Source organism: Vanellus vanellus (genome assembly GCF_965231255.1).
Source record: "Vanellus vanellus genome assembly, chromosome: 6".
Lineage (NCBI taxonomy): Eukaryota > Metazoa > Chordata > Aves > Charadriiformes > Charadriidae > Vanellus > Vanellus vanellus.
The window spans coordinates 28,038,253-28,059,208 of NC_138911.1; the positions used below are offsets into that span (position 1 = coordinate 28,038,253).

Consider the following 20,956-nt stretch of genomic DNA (forward strand, 5'->3'; position numbering starts at 1 on the left):
GTTAACCAGTGTTTCTTATGCTGCTTTGTAGCCTTCTCCTCCCTCCAGCACAGCTAAATCTCTTGTGCTGTCTCTCAGTTCTGGTTCTGATTTGTGTCGTAACTGTATTCCAAAGGCAGATACACCCTGACAAATACTATTTTTTTTAATTTTTTTTTTGCCCTGCATGCGCTCATCTGCAAAGATTAATTCCTTAGCCTGTTGCTTTGAATATGTTTCTCCCCTGCCCTTTTGTATTTTATCCCTCATGCCTTTGTCTCTGTGTACCAGACTTAAGTTTCTTGTCTTCTCTTTGGAAATCTTTTACACAGTCTATCCAGTCTACATACTATGTGCTGTCAAGAAGCTGAATCTGGCATCTTGTCATCCGTTATGGCCAGTCTTTATTGCCTACTCGTTCTTCTAACAAGCATCATTGTGGTTTTTTCTTGTGATGCGCTGCATAATCTGAGAAGAGTGAACGTCTGCAAAACCCATTCTTCACATCCTTCTGTAAAACTCTCCCCTGGTGTGATATTAGCAAAGAAAAAAGTTTCAGTGATTACACTGCTGGACTGCTGGGACCACTGTTCATGTTTTCCAGGGTTGCCTTGTTTCCACGTTCCTTTCTTTCTCTATGTGCACGTATTATGTTGTAGGCTTATTTTTAGGCATACGTAGAGGCTTTGCCTTATGGAAAAGGCCAAAGTAGAGAACAGCTCCTCATTTATGAGTGCACTGCTACAATGCTGTGCTTTTTTGTACTTGGCCTGTTAAGTCTTCAGGGGAGTAGAGAGAAGTGCTGTGTTTGTACAGTGAAGCCTTCTACGTTATATAAGCATGAACAGCTGTAACTCATTAAACAGTGCATAAAAGATCCAGGAGGAATCCAAAACAAACCGAATGTGTGGTTCCCCTTACCCTTTTACTGTTTATTGACTAAGTTTTTAGACCCCTGAGCCTGTAGTCTGTCTACTTTGCCTCTTTACCAGGATGGCAGCCTAGTAGGGTACAGGGAGCTTACCTTGGGGAAGACACTCTCTCTTTGTGTCTACATGACTTCTAATTCCTTCTTTCTTACTGCCTTCTCTTTTGCTTATATGCCCTGAATGTATGGCAGAATGGGAGTTTGAATGTCCTTGATGGGTGTCTGCAGCCAAAACAACATTAATACAATCTTATCCCTTGAAGAATTAGTACATTTCTTTCACGTTGCTCTAGGGAGCAGTCTCTAGAAATATTATTAAATGTAGTTTTCCATTGAAATAAGACTTTACGGGTAGTAGCAGAGCACTTTATCAGATCTGATCTGATTGTTTGCTGCTCATGCTGTTATGGATGTGAAACTTACCCATATATAAGCAAGATCTTATTCCCAGTATATTCTCATGGAATCGGCACAGCTCTGGAAGGGAGGAAAAATAAAAAGTCTTCTAACAATCTTATTATCAGAGATGATTATGGGGTTGCGTTTTTGTCGCTGGTTGTAGTGGTAACACAGTGAAACTGTGTGGTACTGGCCACTATAAAGTTGAACATATGCTTAAGAGTCTTAATGGCTGACGGGGAGGTCCACTGTAAAATGCATTTAGCTTGAAACTGTGTTCTGAAGATTGGTAGCATTCCTATAAGCAGACAGGCCACCTCTCTTTGTGACTGCAAATAAGTATATTTTAATCTCTAGACTATCCCCTGGAAGTTATTGTTCATTTGAGGTTTTTTGTTTCACTTTTCTTTGTTTAAAGCTGTTCACACTTTCATTTGTAGATTAAAAATTAGGGCTGCTCTCTCCATTATCGGTCTGTAGCCCATGGTGCCTTTGCAGGAAATGAGATTGATTTTGTTCTTTTTTTTATTCAGTTCAAGTTACCAGGCTGGTACTTCCCAGGGTCATAAAAATACAAAAACATATATGGAAGGGGGTCAGGGAGGGAGCCAGAAGTTAAAGGAATAGACATCTTAATGTCTAATTACCTGGGGGAGGGTTGTTGTTATCCCCCCTCCTCCCCTCTAAATTAGAGTTCAAGTCTAATCCAAGTAAGGCTAAAGAAACGATTATTCAAGCATCTGATGTGTCTTGACTTTAAAACTGAGTGAGTGTGTCACAGAAAGCATGTGCTAGGAGCTATGGATATATGCAGCGCAGGAAAAGAGACTGTTTTTTACCTCTCTAGCATCAAGGAGGGGGGTAATACTGGCTCGTGGTAGCTGATGCAAACAAAGGCCAAGTTATGAATGAGAGAGAATTAAGAGTTAATTGCAGAGGAAAAGGTTTTCTTTTAGGTGGGATGCAAGGCTTTTAAGGCTCCTCTTAACATATATCTAGTGGATCTGATGAAATGAAATCCCTATCATTTGGATTACAAAGTAGTTAAAGCTGTTAAACCTTTTCTCTTCTCCTGCTTAATACTTAAGGTGCTCCATAAGTACCCTCAAAACAACAGCACCTTCCTTCAATGTTTATTTGAACACTGCTGCTGTTGGGCATTGGAAGCAGTGTTGGGAGCGGGCTTGATTGTTATCAGGGATGCTTGCTGGGGTTAGTTGTTTGAACTGGTAATAAAACAGTGGGCTCCAGAGTCCTGAGAAGCAAACTTCTCTGTGCTGTGGATGAACTTTTTTTCTATAGGTACTGTGTAGTGCTTCTGTTTGCACAACAAGAGAATCACGGGGGGAGTGTAGTGTATAAAGGGAAAATTACTTCTACTTGCTTTCTTTATTTACTGTCTTACGGATAAAATGCAAACAGCCAATTTTGTGATATGCTGTTACTGTCCTGGCACTTGGAGCTCAGAAGGAAAAATAGGACTAGCTGTTGTTCTATACTTGTGTAACGAATGTCTGTATATCTATCTTTTGCTCAGGTTGTCTCCTGCTGCATATTATGCTCAGAGGATGATCCAGTATCTTTCCCGGAGGGACAGTATTCGACAGCGCTCTATGCGATACCAACAAAACCGTCTTCGCTCTTCCTCCTCCTCTTCTTCCACTTCAGAGAACTCAAGCCCATCTGTAGAGGGAAATGATCTGGAATTTGAAGATTTTGAGTAAGTGTGCATGCTGCCTTGCCCTCTTACTTGAGCCTGTTGTCAGCATAATACTGCTTTGTGGCTTCCTACTGTTTACCAATCAAAGACATCTCAGGCTTCCTGTAGGAAAAGGTTAAGTCCAGTCATTCAATCAATAATTAGAGCAGTGATTGCTACAAATGGGTCTTAGGCTACCTTGAACGCATCAGGCTATCTCAAACATTTAAAAGACTGGTTAAATAAAGAAAAGGAGAATCTTTTTCTCCCATGGAACAGATGGGGAGCCAAGAGTTTACTAGAGCCTTCAAATCTTGAGATAGAACAGGAACCACTAAGAGGTTTTGCAAGGCTTAGTTCTTTGGTTTAAGGCTGTAGGACACAGTCAGACATGTTCTGTTACTTTTACTTGCTCTATCTGTACAACTTTGTCAAAATAGCTGAAGTTCCTCGGATTGGATTTGTGGTTTTGTGAATGTGTGTTAAGGTTTAGTTTCCTGTAAGGAGAGCAAATGGCCTATTGTGTCAAAGTGAGGAATGGCCCTGCATCCAAACTTTAGAACAGCACTCCTGTAAGACACTGTTTCTTTCTGAGGAGTTCTCCTGACAAGCTTTTAAAGTCTGCTCTCCAACATCTGCTTTTGAACTTCTAGTGATACCCAGTGTAATCCCAGCAAACAAATTTATTGCAAACCCTTTCCCATAAATGGAAATACAGTAATGGATTGTTTAAATGGCATGGAGGCCAAGAGCATAGGAATTTAGGTTAAAATCTGTTTTAGCAGAAAAGGGAATATGACCTTTTCTAGTCTGCCTTCAGACATTTAATTTTAAATATGGGATTTTCCCTGGGTACTTTAAGTATTTCACTGATTTTTTTTTTTCTCCCTTTGCATATATTGTGATTAAAACAGGATGATTCTGAGCACAGTCATAGAAGTATTCTCAGGTGGTAGTGTGGTAGGGAGGTGTGTTTGACTGGAGCTGTGAACTCTTCAAAAAGCTGGGCTTTTTTGTTGCTGCTGCCAGCAGAGGATGCTGTCAACTTTGCTACTATCACAGCTTTCATGTTTGCTTGCTTCACTGGCACATACTTGAGATGCCGTGATGTTAAAGCTGCATGTCCTTTGTGTCAGGGTGAAGTCCCTTTATGAAGGACGCTGGTAACACTAGCTATTCCCAGAAAAGCAAGATAGTAATCCCTTTCTGACTTTTTAAGTCGTGGTAAACCACCCCCCTCCCGCCCCCGCCCCCTGCTGGAATGTTGTTCTCTGAAGCTGTCATTTCATGCTCCAACAAATATTCAGAAGTACAGGGTGAGTGAATGTCTTCCCTGTCATTGTGGCCTTGTTTGTGTAAGAAGTAAATGAGGGGAGGTAATGCAGAAGACTCACTGCCTAGTAGCTTTCTCCAAGCAGCTTCGTGGTGTGGAAGAGCAGAAATATGGTGGCTGCTGGGCCCATTTTGTGAGGCGGGCGCATCACAAGCACGGACATTTAGTATTTCCATTATTTAATTTCATTTGTCTGGAGAGACTTGTTCTGCTGGGAAGAGAAAAGATGGTAAATTCTTCATTCATAGAGCTGGGCAAATGCCTGCAGAGAAGTGTGTTCCCCTGCAGATAATATTCACACAGTAAGAGCACCAAGTCAGGGAAGCAATTCAATCAGCCATGCTAAGGTTGTCTTTCATTTCATACTGAGCAAGAAGAAGTGTTTATTCCTTACTGTGCAGTGGCTGAATTTGATGGTTGAATATTTCATATTGAATTCTGGTCTGTGCATTCAAGACATGCTGTCTTTTTCCTTCTCTGCTTCATTATTTCTCTTGGCTGATTAGAAGGAGCTGCTGTGTAGGGGTCCTTGGAGCTGGAACTTGTCTCGTGACTCATTTTACTTCTGCTGACACTTCACAATGAAATCTCTTCTACAGAGTTCTTTCTTCTCCTTTTCACTCCTGTGTCTCTCCTTCTTTGCTTGTTCATCTGAGCAGTGTCGTGTATTTCTTCGTGTATTTCTTTCTTGCCCCGACCTAGGTGCTCTGGCTTCCCTTTCCCCGTTTTTCCAGATCTGATGTAGGACACGGAGTTTGAACTGTGTGTAGCTGTCTGCAGCTCACGCTTTTCTCCTGGAATCCAGTGATTATTTTTAATTTAAAAGCCATAGCAAATTGCCTTGGTGCTTTATCTTTCTAAACTGGTTAACATAGTTGTTAATATTCTCTCTTCTTTCATTTTCATAGAGATCAAGAGAAAGGTGTAAGGGGCATTTAACAGCAGTTAATTTTACTATTCTTGGCTCGGAGCGAGGAGTGAGCACTGTGCTTGTGCAGGGTGCCTGGGAGACAAGCCTTCCTCAGCTCTCATCTTTTGTGAGCTTCTGAGGTTTTTTCTCCTCTATGATTTATTATTTTATCTTTTCAGCTTTGCTTACCTAATGACCTAGTAAGGGGCATGAAAAACTTGGCCTCTGCACTGTTTGTGTGCATGTGGCCTCTAAATTTAAGCTAAAGCCTCTTTTCCTGTGTGTCAGACTAATGGTGTCATTTCCCCCATGCAATTTCTTCAGAATCTCATTTGAATTAATTCATAGATACATTTAGTTTGTGATAGCAATAGCAGTAGTGTTGGTATAAGAATGTGAAGTAGAGTGTTTTTTGTGTAGGTATTAGTAATATGCTTCTATTACACCAGCTTTTATGGACAGCAGGGGGGAGGGAGACACAAGCTATACCTGTGTTATTTGGTATAATAAGATGTTATCTCTCTATGTGTGCTGCCTGTGTTTAAGCTGTCACTGTTGTCATCTTACTGCTTATTGAATGCAACTGACAACTGTAAATTTAGTCATGTCTGCATGAAAGCATTAATACCGTTTGTAATATATATACAGATTGTAATATTAGGTTATTAACAGATAAATTGATATGAGTGGGTTTTAAGGTTAGCTTTAGCAGAATCCTAACCTAAAATGAAATGGCCTCTTATATTCTGGGATAAGAATCTCTGAATGGAGAATGACAGCACTTTAGTCTTCTAGCATAACTGGTAAAATAGATTCTTTAGAGACAAGTCCTAGATGTTGAACTTGCTAATTTCAAGGGTTTTTTTGAGTGTTTTATGTTTAGATCACAAACTAAATTTAGATTTATTGAGCTAAACTGTCTTTTCTTTTGATTTCTTCAACAAGTTTAACTGGGTCTCTTCTAGAGACTTCCTTTAGTCTAGAACAGCTCTGATGCTGGAGACTGGGTGATGCTTCTAGGACTCCTTGGATATCGCAAGCTAATTTTTTTCATATGTAATACCAAATCTGTCACCATAATCAGAATGTGAAGGTGTTTCAGCAGATAAATTCTGGCCATCTATGTCTCTTTTTGTCGGCAGTAAGCATGGGAACAAATACAGGCTCGTTTTATCTGTCAGACTGAAAAGCAGATATATAGGACAGTGCACCACCTCACTGTCTGAAAGTGTTGCTCAAATCCTTCACTACAGCTCTATAAAGGCTTTCAAGCCAAGGCTAAAGGTGTGACTGTGGCTGACGACTTTTTTGTTTTGAGAGTGGGCTGCCTGGTAGAATATAGATATGAAGGAGCTTGGAGATTACACTCTTTTAATGTCTGCAGCTTTTCCCCTTTCTATCCTCTCCTTTTTCGTTCCTTCCAGGAGGACCTGTGCTGGAGTGGATCCATTCAGTTGTGCCATTGTCACAGAGTAGGAAGGCTTTACCTTCCAGGCCCAAAATCTTGTTTTGGTGCTTTATCTTTTTGATTTCTTTTGAGACACCATGGAGCACCCAGACAGAGAATATGAGCACTGTAGACACTGTTTTACTGAGACCTTAATGGGCATTTTGCTTTTGTGGAAGCAGGCTCTTGCTTTGCAGAGATGATGAAACACTTACGGAAAGCTTACAAGATTCAAGGTGATGTTATTTGGCTTTATTTGTCAACTTAAAATCCTTTTGTTTAAGGCATGTTCTGGAGCAAGACTTGTGGTTTCTCAAATGGGCATCTTGCAGGGGTCCCTTTGTAAGTGTGTAAGATAAAAGAGTATCCACCATGTCTGTCTTCTGCCATTTTTGGTTGCTTTATTGACACTGTCATGGCAAGAACTGCCCAATCTAAGTTCCTCCAATAGCCTCTTGGCTTAAAAGGTTCTAAGATTGCAATCTGCCAGCTGACTGCCACTCCATTAAAGCTGTAAGTCTCACTTCTGGTTTCTTGAATATGATTTTATTTTGGAGAATGGCATGGTAGATTCTTTTTGGCCTCTTCCATAGGTGAAGTGTTGGGCTTAGGAGCCTGTTTTGTGTCATGGTCGGTGCTCCACTTCAAGCTGGCATTTTGTTTTAACTTTTTTATGTATTAAGGAGAAAAGTGCACAGCTGTTTAGGCATGCGGGAGAGGTATCCAGGCAATCACCCTTTTTTTGGAGTGTCTTCATTTAAAGCATCTTTTTTTTGTTAGCTTCTTTAAGAACCTTGACTTGTGCATTGGTACCTGAAAATATTAATTAGGAACTGTCTGAACTAACATTATGCAATGAGAGAAGGGGAGACTGGCTGTGGCAGTGTGATTACTCAGTAGTATGTGCTTGCGTAGTAGGTTTGGGTTTGGATACAGTTCTCCCTAGTGCTTCCCAAGTGGAATGGTGGAAGTGGCTTTCAGGGAGGGAGTTGTGTGTCATGGTGAGAATAAGCATGTTGTTTGCTTTATGGCTGAGGTAGAGATTTTGGAAAGTTTGAGGAGAGAGAGAGGTTGGAGATTACCAGTTACTGAAATAACTTCTTCCTTACCCTTGCGAAGGAATTCTATGCCTGTATTTAAATGCAGTTTCAACCTGTTCAGTCTGTCTCTATTTTGTTGTTTGCTAGAGACACAGAGCAATGGGAGCACTGATCTGTAGAAATGTAATCATTCACAACACACATGCTGTTTTCCCTTAGCACACCAACTTCTAAGAGCACATGGGTAGAACTCGGACTCTTCATACAGCCAGTCTTGGTCTTTACTGCTCTCCTTCCCAGCTGTTCACTGTGCATTTGTGTATTTCAGAGTGTTTTTTCCTTCCTGTGACAACCTTCAACTTCTGCAAAAGAAACTCATTCAAGTAGGAGCCAGGTTTTCTTGGCAGGAGAAAGGAGAGATTGGAATGACTAAAGTTTTTTTTGTGAGCCTTGAAATAAGTATGGAGCTTTTGATTTACAGCTCCCAGAACAGCAAGACAAGTTCTGTCATTGTGGAGAGAGAAACATAGGGAATCCCAGAGGTAAAGAAAGAGGTTTACTCCTTAGGGTGACTATAGGTTAAGCTGACACCTCAGAGTGGATGGGGTGCCAAGTGCTAAGTTCTGATAGGGCATAGTGAAGGTGGGTAAGACAAATAACTTTATCAGTGGTAGAAAGGTAGCATATCCAAACCACAAGGTTTCTAAAAGCCATTAGGCTGTTTTGTTTTTGTTTTTGTTTTTTTTTTCATTTTTTTCCTTACCATCGTGATGATTACGTTTGGCATTCACAAAAGACATGGTAGAAGATGCGAGAACCTATGTGAGAAGATGCGATGTTCTTCAGGTCACTTAAATGCCAATGGAAATCGACTTTTAGGATCCACGACACATCAGTATACTACAGAAAAAGGAGCAATTTCTTTCTGGAAGTCTTAGATGGGACAGTTTATCTGTCTCTTACTTGAGCAGCTACAAATAATATTCTTGTTAGCAATTTGTTATTTGATTTCAAATAAAGATATTAAAAGCAGGATTGCTATTTGTTGTATGAACCTGCCTTTGGTGATGTCTTCCCAGAGCCCCTTTATCTGTGCTTTTGATGCTGTTTCTGGGCTCGTATGGCTCTGTCATTGTTATTGATGAAGATGGACCCTCTCAGAACTGGCTTTCAAGGCAGACCTGAATTTTGTGGAACCTGGTGGTCACGTTCTGTTGGTTTATTCCTCTTTGTTACAGGTTTCTGGAGCAGTTAGCACTGGGATGTTGCTTCCAGATACATAGCAATTTATGTTAATTATATTCGTCATCTTAAACACAGTTGCAGGCTAAGAATGCTAACAAGTCCTGGATGAATGGGAATGATATTGAATCTACTCTTTGAACTTCATTTTTCAAGGATTAGTGAGAGTCTTAGCTTGGCTTGTGATCTACTCATAGTAGCCTGCAGCTTCATTTTCCCTATTCTTTTTATCTTTATCTTTTGTGACAGTCTTTTATATTCCCCTTATCTTGGTCTTAATGTCTAATAATACTGCCTGGATGCAGTGACAGGCAATGACTATTTCCTTGCAGCAGTACTGCAGGATATTGCTAACCTCTCCAGCATAATGTTGTTTTACCATTAAGTCACATTCCAGCAAGGCAAGTGTCTTCATAGCAGGGCAGTGAAAGAATGAATGCCTTTTGAAAGATGACAGTTGCCAGAAAAGCTCACATCATATTCCATATTGTTGGTTGCCTGGGCTTGTAGAAGCAGTTTTGATGTCAAGATTGTACCCTTCATCCAAGTCTTTCTGCTACTTATGAACTGTGTTCATTGTTTTCCTTTTGCTTTTATTTTGTGCCTGTGAAACTCTTAAGTCAAACTAGGTCACCTAGTAGGTGATATCTGGTGTTAATAAGAATGATTAGGAAGCAACCTGTTACTAGTTTGTTGCTGGCCGCGCAGAGCAGGCAGTGGTTAGCATTCTTCATGCCTGTAGGTCTAACAGATCAGCATTGTTTGTGCAGTTATGTTTTCATTTCTGTTTCCCTTGGAAGAGCAGTAGCACAACAGTACAATATATTAAAAAAAAAAAAAAGAAGAAAAAAAGTTGGTGCTTACTTTTGACAGTTATTCCAGTATTGAAGCCTGATGGGGCAGTCAATTGTATGTTTGCACTACGAACTGTGTTCAATGAGCACCAGTTGTGAAGTTTCCAAGTAGTTAGAATTAGCCATAGTGATGTTTACCCTAGTCATGCTCATGTTTGGATGATGAATGTTTGAGACTGGCTCATTAAGGGGTTTCAAAGGAAGGGTAGTTGTGGTACTGGATGGCCTGTATTTTTATAAGACTGAATACAGTGCTTTCCTTAATACTCCTGTACCAGATCTAGGCTGGGGAGTAGGGATTCTTTTGTCTGGTTGCTGATGTTCCTGCTTTCTTATGATTCACTGTAGCTATGGAGTGTATAAGTCTTTTTCCAAAACATGTCATCAATTTGTGAGCCCAGCAGACAGTGAGGTGATTAAAATAGAGACAACTGGATGCTGCACCTAGATGAGAGTGAGAGCTTCATTCAGGTTCCAAAAATCAGTCTTTCTCCGAAACAATTAATCCTTGGCATTTAACAGGCAAGTGCTGCTGTTTCTCTTGACCAGGTGATAAATTCTCTCTTATGTGATGCTTTTCTGAAACACTTGATCTTCTGAAGTGCCATTTTTAATCTTGTAAATACATTTTCCCCTGAACAGCCCTCTGAGAGGTAATCAAGGCTGGGGGGTTTGTTTCCCTCTGGTCAGGAGAGCCATTAGTAACTCAGCGGTCTGCTGTTTTATAGGAAGTTTTAGCTGATAAGTAGAGACAAGTTTTCCCTGGTGTTCCTTTGAAAAAGCTGCTAGTGAAAGAGTGGCATTTTAGCCTTCAAAAGAACATAGGAAGATGGAAGGCCATCATGTCTTGGGTGACTTACCCAACTTCACTATCAATTACTGTATTAAGTAGCTGTGTTAAAAATCTATTCATTTACTTTCCGTCTGTCCAGCTGAGCAGCATTGCTCTTTGCAGTTTCTCCAATATTTTTATTCTTTGATTTTGTTTGGCTTCCAGTGTTATACTTGGGAGTTTGCTCCATGATCCTAATACATTTAGTGCCAGGAAAGGCTTTTTGTGTAGTAGTTGCTTCTTTTTGCTTAAATTTTCTTGTTTCTCGTTGTCTCCTTCTGTTCTGCTTTAAGTACTTCTCCTTTGATAATGGTCATACCCTTCAAAGATGGGTAGATAAATTTATATTTATACCTTTCATTTTTACCAGATTATGTATATTCTTTTAAGTCGGTGTTTTCATCATTTTAGTGTCTGTGGATGTCCATACTTGTACCCTGTGGACCAGTGTTCCTGACTTCCTTATTTGTATCTACTTGTGGAAAAAAGTCTCTGCTCAGAGATAAGTCAGTTGTCTTGAATCTTTTCTCTTAAACATAATCCTGTTTTTAGGTGAGAGAGCCTTGTCCTCAGAGCTACAAGTAGCGTGGTCCCCTTTTCCTGGGTTGAGTTTACAACTTCTCCAACACTTAAGGACTGTGAGTAAAGTAGCACATACTGGGTGGAACCTGTATTTTTTGATTGAGACTAGTCCTACTGATCCAGGAGATATTCCAGCTACTGTGTCTCTGCAGAATTACAGCCAACTTGCAGTGTGGCTTTTCCTTTTGTCTTCTACGATACCTGTATCTCACTGAATATTCAGAATGTCAATGTTCTATTTCATGTTTACCTCTCTCTTTTGAGAGGCTTATTTCCTAGAAACGCTCCCGGTTTTCCCTAACTTCATTTGTAGGAGACACTCAGAATCTTGCAGCATCAGACATTGGAAAACTAAAGTTTTAACATCTTCTGGTATTTGCTGCTCCTCTCAGTTTTAAAGCTAGTAGTTAGCTTTCTATCATAGTGTTCCCAACACTGTATGTCCCTTACTCATCAGGATGGTGCTGGAAAGTGATTGACATGTGCTTAGAATCATGAGCAAACATTCCCCTCACCACCTTTTTTCCTACTTCTATACCCTTTGTAAAATGCAGTACACACTCTGGCTTGTAGTCTTATGCAGCTCTTGTGAGTGCACCCTTCTCAGGGTATGTCATCTGTTTTCATCTAAATCAGCAGTGAATCCTGTGAAGTGAGTTGTAAGACTTCAGGATCTGTTTCTTCTTTAGTATAGCCAGTTTAATATGACAATCTCCAGATACCCTTTTTAAAGGACCTGGGGTCAGACTTGACCAACCTCTGAAGCCAAATAAGTTTGCATTTTCTGCTAACCTCCTCTGAGCTCCTGGTATGATCTTTGTGATACTCCTACTCTCCTTGCTTTGTACTACTCCTGCCCTCTGTGCTATCTCCTCTGAAGTAACCTCCTGCAGACTTAAAAAAAAAATGATAGCAAGTAGGTGGAGATACTTAATGTTTGAAGTACTGAGAAAATGTTACTGGTTTTTTTCTGTTACATCAAGATGGTGCACTGGATCCAGTGCCAACCCTTAAGAATATTAGTAGATGCCACTTAAACAATTACTCTAGCGCTTCTATTGTATGTAAGTGTCTAACCTCTGCAATAGAAATTGATTTGGCATTTTAAATTGGATTGCATGAAGCACTATAAAACACTGAAAATACGGAACAATTGTGTTGGCCTGATATAATTTGATTCTTATGAACTGGGGTGGCTTACTGGTGCTGGCTCTGATAATTAAATGGCTTTTCAAAATGGTCATTGTTGACCTAATTCTGTTGGCAGTGTAGTCAGTGGGAGTTTTAATATTGACTACAGTGGGAACAGTTAGACGAACAGATTGCAGTAGAAATCCCATGCTGTGTGTTTAATTTCACTTCCTGATACAACAATCTCTAAATATTAAAGAGAATTCCTGCCAAAATAGAAAAGCAGAACATAGCTTTTTTCCTTTTCTGACAGTCTTCGCTGTCTTCTGTATCCACTCAGTTATTAATATGGTAGCCAAGTTACCAATTGAAAAAGAACGCCTTTTTCTCCAAACTTTTTAGGATGCAAAGTTTTGCATCTCCATGTCTGTTTTCAGAGCAGGTGTTTCCGCTCCATTGTATTTACATTGGTCAAATTTTCTCTCAACAAGCGAACAAAACAATAGCAGAAAAATCCAAGGAGATTTGACTGTGTTATCCAGTTTAGGATAAACTTTCATCCTTCTTATGCCCTATTAAAGGTCCATAAATCTCCTGAATGTTTGGGAATTGCTTTCTTTTCCTGCTCCATTCTGTGTTAACGTTAATGCTATTTTCCCCCTACCAACTCTTATTCTCCGTATTGCTGTTTTGATTTGTCCCACACTAGTATCTGAACAAACTATGAATAACCTGAATTTTGAGCCAGACCCTTAAAGTTGTTTTGACCATTTGTTGGTTCTTGCAATTTTCCTCCTGAGACAAATTAGTCTGTTACCTTACATGCTGATTACTTCTGATTCTTTCCCTACATCTTGCTCAATGGATTGCTTAGTTTCTTCATTATTATTTTTTCACTGCAGAAGTTTCCCTGTGCTGTTCATATTTGCCAGTGCACTTAAAACAAAGGGCATTGCGGGACACCTTTTTAGCCCTGTTTATAGCACTTGCTGTGGCACACTTTTGTTTCATTTGGAACTTTGGAACTTTGGAAACTTCTCATTTCTTACTGGAGTGCTTCATGCTGGCACTGCAGTCGTGCTAACATCTGCTCTCCTCCCTCTGTCAGCAGGCTGTACGTGGTACAGAAATAACACAAAGTGCCACCCATCTTCACTGATCTGTAGGGTGGTTTTTTTTATTTTCCTTTTTAGAAGGTGCAGAAATAATCTTCAGCTGGCACCCAGGGTAATGTCAGCTGTTCTAGCTTTTCAGCACTAGACGCTTAAAAACCCTCTTACATGGAGTTGAGCATGGGAGTTTAGATATAAAACACTCTGTAAATTAGTGATTCAGAGTAAAGTTTAGTAATATTCGTCTTTAGCACAGGGGAGTGTATCTTGCACTTCAATGACAGTAAATAGGAATTCCAGCATTCTCAAAGGGTAGTCGCTGTTTTTCATTCCCAGTTCTACTGTTTTGCGTTATAGGGCAGTGGCAGTTTGTGTATGGTGTTTTTTAATTATTTTTTTTTTTTTAAGGGGATGTTAAAAATAGATTGCTGTCTCTTGAATCAGTAGAGGCTGTGTCTGTCATGGTGAAAACTGAAGAAAAGTCTAGTCTGTATCTTTTCCCTTTTAGGCTTTTTGTATTGGAAGAGGGTTATATGCATAGTTATATGGGACAGTGTAGGATGGAGTTCTCGTATCAGAAAGTCTCGTTGATTAGAAAATTTGTGTCCTAAAATGTTTTTATGGATGCTAAGAGCATTGGCTAGTGGCATTTTAAAGAACTTGAACAATTAGTTGCTTTAGATCTCTTGATTTGGGCTGTGGGAGACCTGGCACCTTTGTTGTCTTTTGTCTGCTGGACAGACATATTCCTCGTTCCTTTTAAAACCTGCTGCAGACGTTCTCTTCAACTGGAGAGTTTTTCAGGGTGTAGTCCTGCTTTTGTTCCTCTTGCTGATATTTGTCTCTTTCAAAAGCGTCTTCTAATTCTAGTAAATGTCCAAAGAAAATGCAAACACTGAAAACCGTTTTGCTGCTTTTCTCCCTAGGGCTGCATATCAGCATCGTTTCAAAAACTGCTACACTGACTTTTAAAAAGTGTATTTCTTGTCTGACTTTCACTAGCTCTTACTGTGTAGGAAGACCTGGAACATGACGCTCTTTTTTTTTTCCCTTTGGCCTTTTCTCTTTAACAAGAAAAGTTGGCATGTCAGCACTCGAGTTTGTAGGATTCCTCCTATTATTGATCCACGTTTTAATGGGCTGGAGCCCTCCAGTAAAAGAACAGCAGCAGCTTTTACTTTGCTGATTTCAGGAACCCTGCTGGTTACACAGAAACCTCAGGGCAAGGTGCGGCTTTGGCTGTGAACTACAAATGCTGCGTCTGCAGTGGGAGGAGAAATGGAAGCTTTGAGCTTTGATTTAGATTTGATTTTAGTGAAATTGCTTGAAATGCTAACGAGCTTTGCAGAACAACCTCTGCTCTTGTGTTCCTGGTTCTTCAAGTGTGTGGGAAACAGCCACGTAATGGACTTTCTTCTCAGCCCACGTTTCTTGCTCACTGACTTTAAAAAAGCAAAACAAGAAAAAATTATAAAATGCACAGCTTGCTGGTGTGGGTTAGGAATGTGCTGCTAGTGTGTTGCATAAGGAATATTTAGTTTCCTAGTGATTCCAAGGCTCCACAAATAATATTCTCCCCACAACTGCCTGGGAAGAAGACAAGTAGGGCTGCAATTACAGATGGGGATCTGGAGTCCGGGGAGAACAGACTTCCTACTTGTGCAAGGTCATGCAGAGAGTAAATTTCTGAATGGAGAATAAAGCACTATGGAGGTCTGTTTCAAAACTCCAGTCACTGATGGAGTCTCATTATTTTCCTTGCAGTTTTAGGGCTGTATCATTACAGGTCCTGTTGTGACCTATGAATGCAACATAAGGAATTTTGTTTGCTGGGGACTCTAGAAGTCCTCCAGTTTGGCCTCCTGCTTGTTGTACAGTTGTTATTGCCAAAATCACACCTGGGTCAGCCATGGCTTTGTCTGTCTGCTGTCTTGACGTCTAAAGATCGCAGCTCTGCAGCTTCTCTGTGTAGTCTGTTCAATGTTGCACTGTCCTCCTGGGGAAGAAGACTTTTTCCTGTATCTGCTGTAGGACAATATATACTAGACCCTTTACCCTCCTTCCCCAAGGCCCATACATTTATTGGGAAACAGAATGAGAGGTTTTTGAGGAGGTACAGTTTTCTCTGAGATCAACTCACATTTCTGACTTTACTAGAAAAGCTTGTGAAAAGTGAGACTACCTTAAGCTGTGATGGCACTTAAACTGAATCTCAAGGAAGGGAGTGCAAAAGAGTAGTCTTCAGATTGTGCTCTTTTGCTTGGACTTCTGGGAATGAAAAAATAAAACTTAACAGATCTCTCTGACTAACAGAAAGTTCTCATCAGGACTGTGGTGTGCTTGCTTTTGCTCTCCCAGTACAAATTCTAAGGTTTCTTGTTCATTTGCTGAGGTGCTGACACTGATTCATTTACTGTCTGGTTTTGTTGATACTCTTGAGACACTGTCAAACAATGAAGTAAGTGGACATTAGGCTACCTGTATGTAAAACTGTCAGGAGTCTTTAGTACAGTAAGTTATATGAATTTGGAACATTAGAAACGTGACTTATGGAAGAGAACCGTTAAATCTCAGTGGCGTACTCAGGATCACTAGGTGATGTTGTTGGGTTTTTCTTTTCTTGGAGAATACTTTATTACATAGTATGTTTAATGTAAAATTATTTTTTTCTTTTGCTGAAGGGACAATGGAGACCGATCCAGGCACCGAGCTCCCCGCAATGCCCGCATGTCTGCACCATCGCTGGGACGCTTTGTCCCAAGGTAAGGCTTGTAAATGTAAAAGGGTGATGGAAATCCTGGAGGTAGCAGTTGTAGTACAGCTCACTAGTGTTTTCAGATGGATTCCTTTTCTTGCACGTGGCTGCTGTTTTCTTGGTTTGCAATTTCTGTGACCCCTGAGATGACGTGTTAGTGTGAGCAGCTCATCCTGTGACATTTGAAGGACAGCGCATGGTCCTTACAGCGCAGTGCTTCTTACCTGCAGGCTGGGGCTACGGTGTGAAGGCAGAATAGGAGGAGAAAATAATCTGATCAGAGATTCTCAGCATGGTGTACTGGTTTGAGACGAGAAAGCTATTGTAGGAGGTAAAGGATTTGCTTAATGCTGATCTTCACAGCCACTTTGATCAGAGGAGGATCTGTAACTTGCCTTTTGTTTGAGGCAGTGGAGTGCTTGGCTAAGCAGAGGAGTCGGACTTTCCCTCTGCTATAGTCTGCTGGAATACAATCATGTTTCCTCAAAGTAATTGCAGTTGCTGTCCAGGGCTGTAATATACTGGGATGTCTTTCTCCATGTAAGTTTACGCTTTTTGTTTTGCAGACGCTTCTTGCTGCCAGAGTACTTGCCTTATGCTGGGATTTTCCATGAACGGGGACAGCCTGGTTTGGCCACCCATTCCTCTGTCAACAGGGTTTTGGCAGGTAATAAGATTTCCTTGTTTGCAGTAGTCATGTGTATTAGTGGTATTTTTCTTATGAATCTGAGCAGAGGAGGATTGATGAGTAAAAGTCTTAATTCCAACCTTTGAGGTTCTATTTAAGTCACTTGAAACAAGAGAAAGGACTGTTGGAGTGATGTGGTGAGCTGTCATTCAAGTGCTTGGGCATTGCAGATTCCACACTTCCAGTATGTGCATGGGAGTCTCTCCATGAATTGGGGAGGGGTGCTGTTAACAATTCTCCCTTTGTTTAACTTCCTCCCCTCTTCCTAGATGTCTTTTTCTTAACAACCTGACAGACTAATGATCAGCTTGCTGCAGGTCCTTCTAATTGAATTATAGGGTGCCTTGTTCGTGTTCCGGCTGGCAAGATGCACACAAGGCAATGAGGGATTCAATTAGGATCTTAATAAGTGCATATTAAAAAACTCAGCTGCCGCCACATACAGCACACAGGCGTTTGGGAGCCTTAAAGAGCAGGCGGAGGTGGGGGAAGGAGAAGGAGTGTGGCACTCTGGCAGTTCATGAATGAGAAGGTTATAGATGACACATCTTGAGGGTGGGTCTTTTTTGGCTGTGTCTGAGTTGCTCTGTAATTAACCCCAGTGCAGGGGAGTCATCTTGGAGCTTGGGGGAGAATGAGGGATGATGTACGGACAGGTAGGTTGGAATGCAGTCCTCTTCCTTCCTGTAGGTAATCGCAGGACCACCAGTGAAGGGGGTGCTGAAAGGCTTCTCAAGAGGCTGCATGACCCTTTTCCTTATCTTAAAGCATGATCAACTATACCTAAACCAATTTGGATAGGATTTATCTAACCTGTTCTTAAGAGCCTTCATTGGAGTTTTCCCAACTATTTTGGGGTAGAACTGTTGGTTTTGCATGGCTAATATAGTATGAGAGTGGTCTTGTCTTTGGTAACAGATTTCTGACGTCTCCTGGACTTTTGTCTCCATGGACATCTTAGTCTGAGTGCATGGTACATAGACCTTGCTGTTGCAGTAATAGTAAGAGCTCAACCAAAGCACCTCTGCTTTTTTTCCTTAGGAAAGAGTGGAGCTAGCTGGTAGGTTTAGCTGACACATGTACTTTCCCGTGCTTGCTGCCTGTGTGGGCTTTGGCTGTTGGCACGTGGAAACAGCACACTGGCAGATAATTGCGTGCTGCCAGGCAACACTGCAGAACTCGTGTGGCCCCACTTTGCTAGAGATACCTGCCTTCAACCCTCCTCCACCTCTCCTTGCAGTTTGCCTGTTCCTTAATGGCTGTGAAACAGCCTGGCTTTTTCTCCTTGCACGTTTTAGGGAATTTGCGCCCCAAAATACATGTACTTGCTGTTTGTTGTGTGTGTGTGCTGAGATTTACAAAAGAAGGCACAAGTTGTAATCATGGGACTCTCAACAAACAAGGTCAATCTTATCTGTGTGGCACGGTGCTGAGCCTACTTACCACAAGGTTTATTGGCTCCTACGGTGCCATGGAACCTCACATTGGAATGGCTGGGACTCCACAGTACAGGCTTTTATTGACTTAAATATATAATTCATTCTCCTAATGCAGCAGCTGTTTGTGATGTGTTGTTTTAATATTCTGTTTTAGTCTGTATTTATGCTTTCAGCTTTCAAAATGTTTTTTACATTTGTGCTCAAAAACACATTAATGTGTTACAGAAACCACAAGAGTTGAAATTGTAAATATTAAATGGAGGCATGAAAGGTGAGAACTAGAAAATGAGGTTGCAATTGTGGAATAGTCGGAGAATTTCTTTCGTTTGTTATTTTGGTCAGCAGCATTGTGATCTTTTAACACTATATTTCAGAGCCATTGAAAGCTGCAGTGCTGATAGTATGCTTTCCTTTTTAGTTGGCCTGTGCCGAAGCTTGTGGTAGTTTTTTCTTTGCTATCATAGCGAAAAACCTCTCCTCAAGCTCAGAAGTGCTTTAACCCTGGCCTGGTAGTTACGGGTGAGGTTGCCAGCCTTGACTGAGGGAAAAATAAATCATCTATTTTCCCATTAATACAGGCTAATCTAAGCTTGAGTGCCTTAAATTGCTTCATCCTACCATGTATCTAGACTGTCATTTCTGAATTATGTTTAAATGCATAAATGCCAAATGTATTTCTTATGTAACCTCCACAGCATTTGAGAAAAGATGCCAAAAAAAACCTGTATTCCTAACCTGACAGCTTTCTAAAAATTGACGATCGACTTCTGTGGTCAAGTCTAAGTGAGAGCTGTTGTTTGGGAAATACACCCAATTACACTTCTGCCCCCTGCCCCACTTAACACCGTATGTGGAGAGGAAGTAAAAGCAACAGGCAGAGAGAGGTCTTATGGCTGTGTGAATTACTTCATGGTGTGCTGACTAAATTTCTTAACGTCAAAGCTCTTGCTGTCAGGTTCTGTCCATGTTTAGTTTCAGCTGTCTGTTTTATGTGAACAGTTTTCCATCGTCTGTAACAGTTGCATGAGAACGATACTTAAACAATAGCTCCATGCTAGGGAAGATTGCCTTGTGAATAAATTCTTAGAGCAGCCTGGTTTAATGAACCACTAAAAATTGCAGGTTATCTAAGCAGGCAGGCTAGTGCAGCAACACAGTAGGTTTGGTAGAATGACTCCGACGTGGCAGGCAGGGCTTAGGTCAGGATTAGAGAGCCCTTTGTACTAGTCAGGGGCTGGTGGCCATCCCTGCGTCAAGGCACTTCCAGGCGAAGTATAGGAAAGGTGGCAACAGATGGGTAGAGTAGGTGGGAGTTCAGGGGGAGAACGAAGTGATACTAGTCAACATGACAGACAGATATCTCCATGCCAGCAGCCTAATTTGCATGTAGCAGTGGAACAACAACAAGGAGTCCCAGTAGCACCTTCCTGCCTGACTCCTTATCTACTGGTGCAGTTTAGACCTATCAGTTAGCTGATACAATATGCTGCATCACTGTGCTTTCTGGCACCAAGTAAAACACCATGTGAAAATGTATTGCATCAACATTGCTACCTTTAATGTTCAAACTTGTAATCACACCAAAAAGTGTTGGTAGTTTGACAAGTTATATTTTCCTGTAAAGTCTATGTTGATTGGCAGTAATTACACTGTCCTCCTTTAATCCTTTATTAACTGAGTCTTATATCAGCTTTTTCATTATTTTGTCTGGAATCAATGTCAGGCTGACAAGACTGACATGTCTCATCCTATTTCAACCTTTTAAAATACTGGTATAACACTAGCATATTTTTCAGTCTTCCACATTCCCCTTTTATTTCTAGACTCATCATAAAACCTGAGAGTTCACTTGGCAGCTCTTCTAAAGCTCTTGGTAGCGTGGGCTGTAAGCTACCCTCTGGACTCTCCTCTCCTAGGTGAACTGCTGTAAGCGATGGCATTGTGGTCTCCAAGGAAACATCCATACAGTGAAAGCTTGTTGAAGTGGTTGTTTGCTAAAGTGATGATGAAAGCGGTAAATACATTTTGGCTTCTTACTTGATAGGACTGGCCGATTGCATGTGGCAGTGCAAGTGCAGTAGCACATCTTGGGGCCATTTCAGTCTTCTAGTCTCTTGGGTTCTCTGCTGTTTGCAGGCCAACAGAGTGGGTGTTTTTGTTGTTGTTTTTTTTCCCCGTGCTTCCCAGGAGATCCCAAACAGCTCTTCTCTGGGATGAGATTACACCTTTTGTAACAGGAGTTAGTACTGCTGCAAAGTTCAGCAGTGTTTACATGCCTGGCTCTGGATCCAAGAAATGCATACCGCAGTATTGTGTTTACCACCTCCTACTGCTTTTTGTTTGGTGTTACTTTAAGCTGGATGTTTCTGCCCGTTGTTTTGTTTGGGTTTTTTTGTTTGGTTTGGTTGGTTGGTTTTGGTGATGGTTTGTTGTTTTTTTTTTTTGTTTTTTTTTAATAAATTTCTCTTTGTCTTAATTTATATTGTGAGCAGGTCACTGCTAAGTAATTGGCGAGCCAGTTCATGGATACTTTTTGGCATCTGGTATTAGGCAGATGTACATTTTAATATCTTCTTAAAAATCACC

General features: G+C 40.9%; 1 protein-coding gene across 1 annotated transcript in view; it reads left to right on the top strand.

The window, feature by feature from the left end:
* AMBRA1 (autophagy and beclin 1 regulator 1) overlaps positions 1 to 20,956 on the top strand; it is a 137,453-nt gene that overhangs the window by 37,609 nt on the left and 78,888 nt on the right. The window contains exons 9-11 of the mRNA XM_082484831.1: positions 2,844 to 3,026; positions 16,167 to 16,250; positions 16,810 to 16,910. Coding sequence (XP_082340957.1) covers positions 2,844 to 3,026; positions 16,167 to 16,250; positions 16,810 to 16,910 — 368 coding nt within the window. The remainder of the gene's footprint in view (positions 1 to 2,843; positions 3,027 to 16,166; positions 16,251 to 16,809; positions 16,911 to 20,956) is intronic.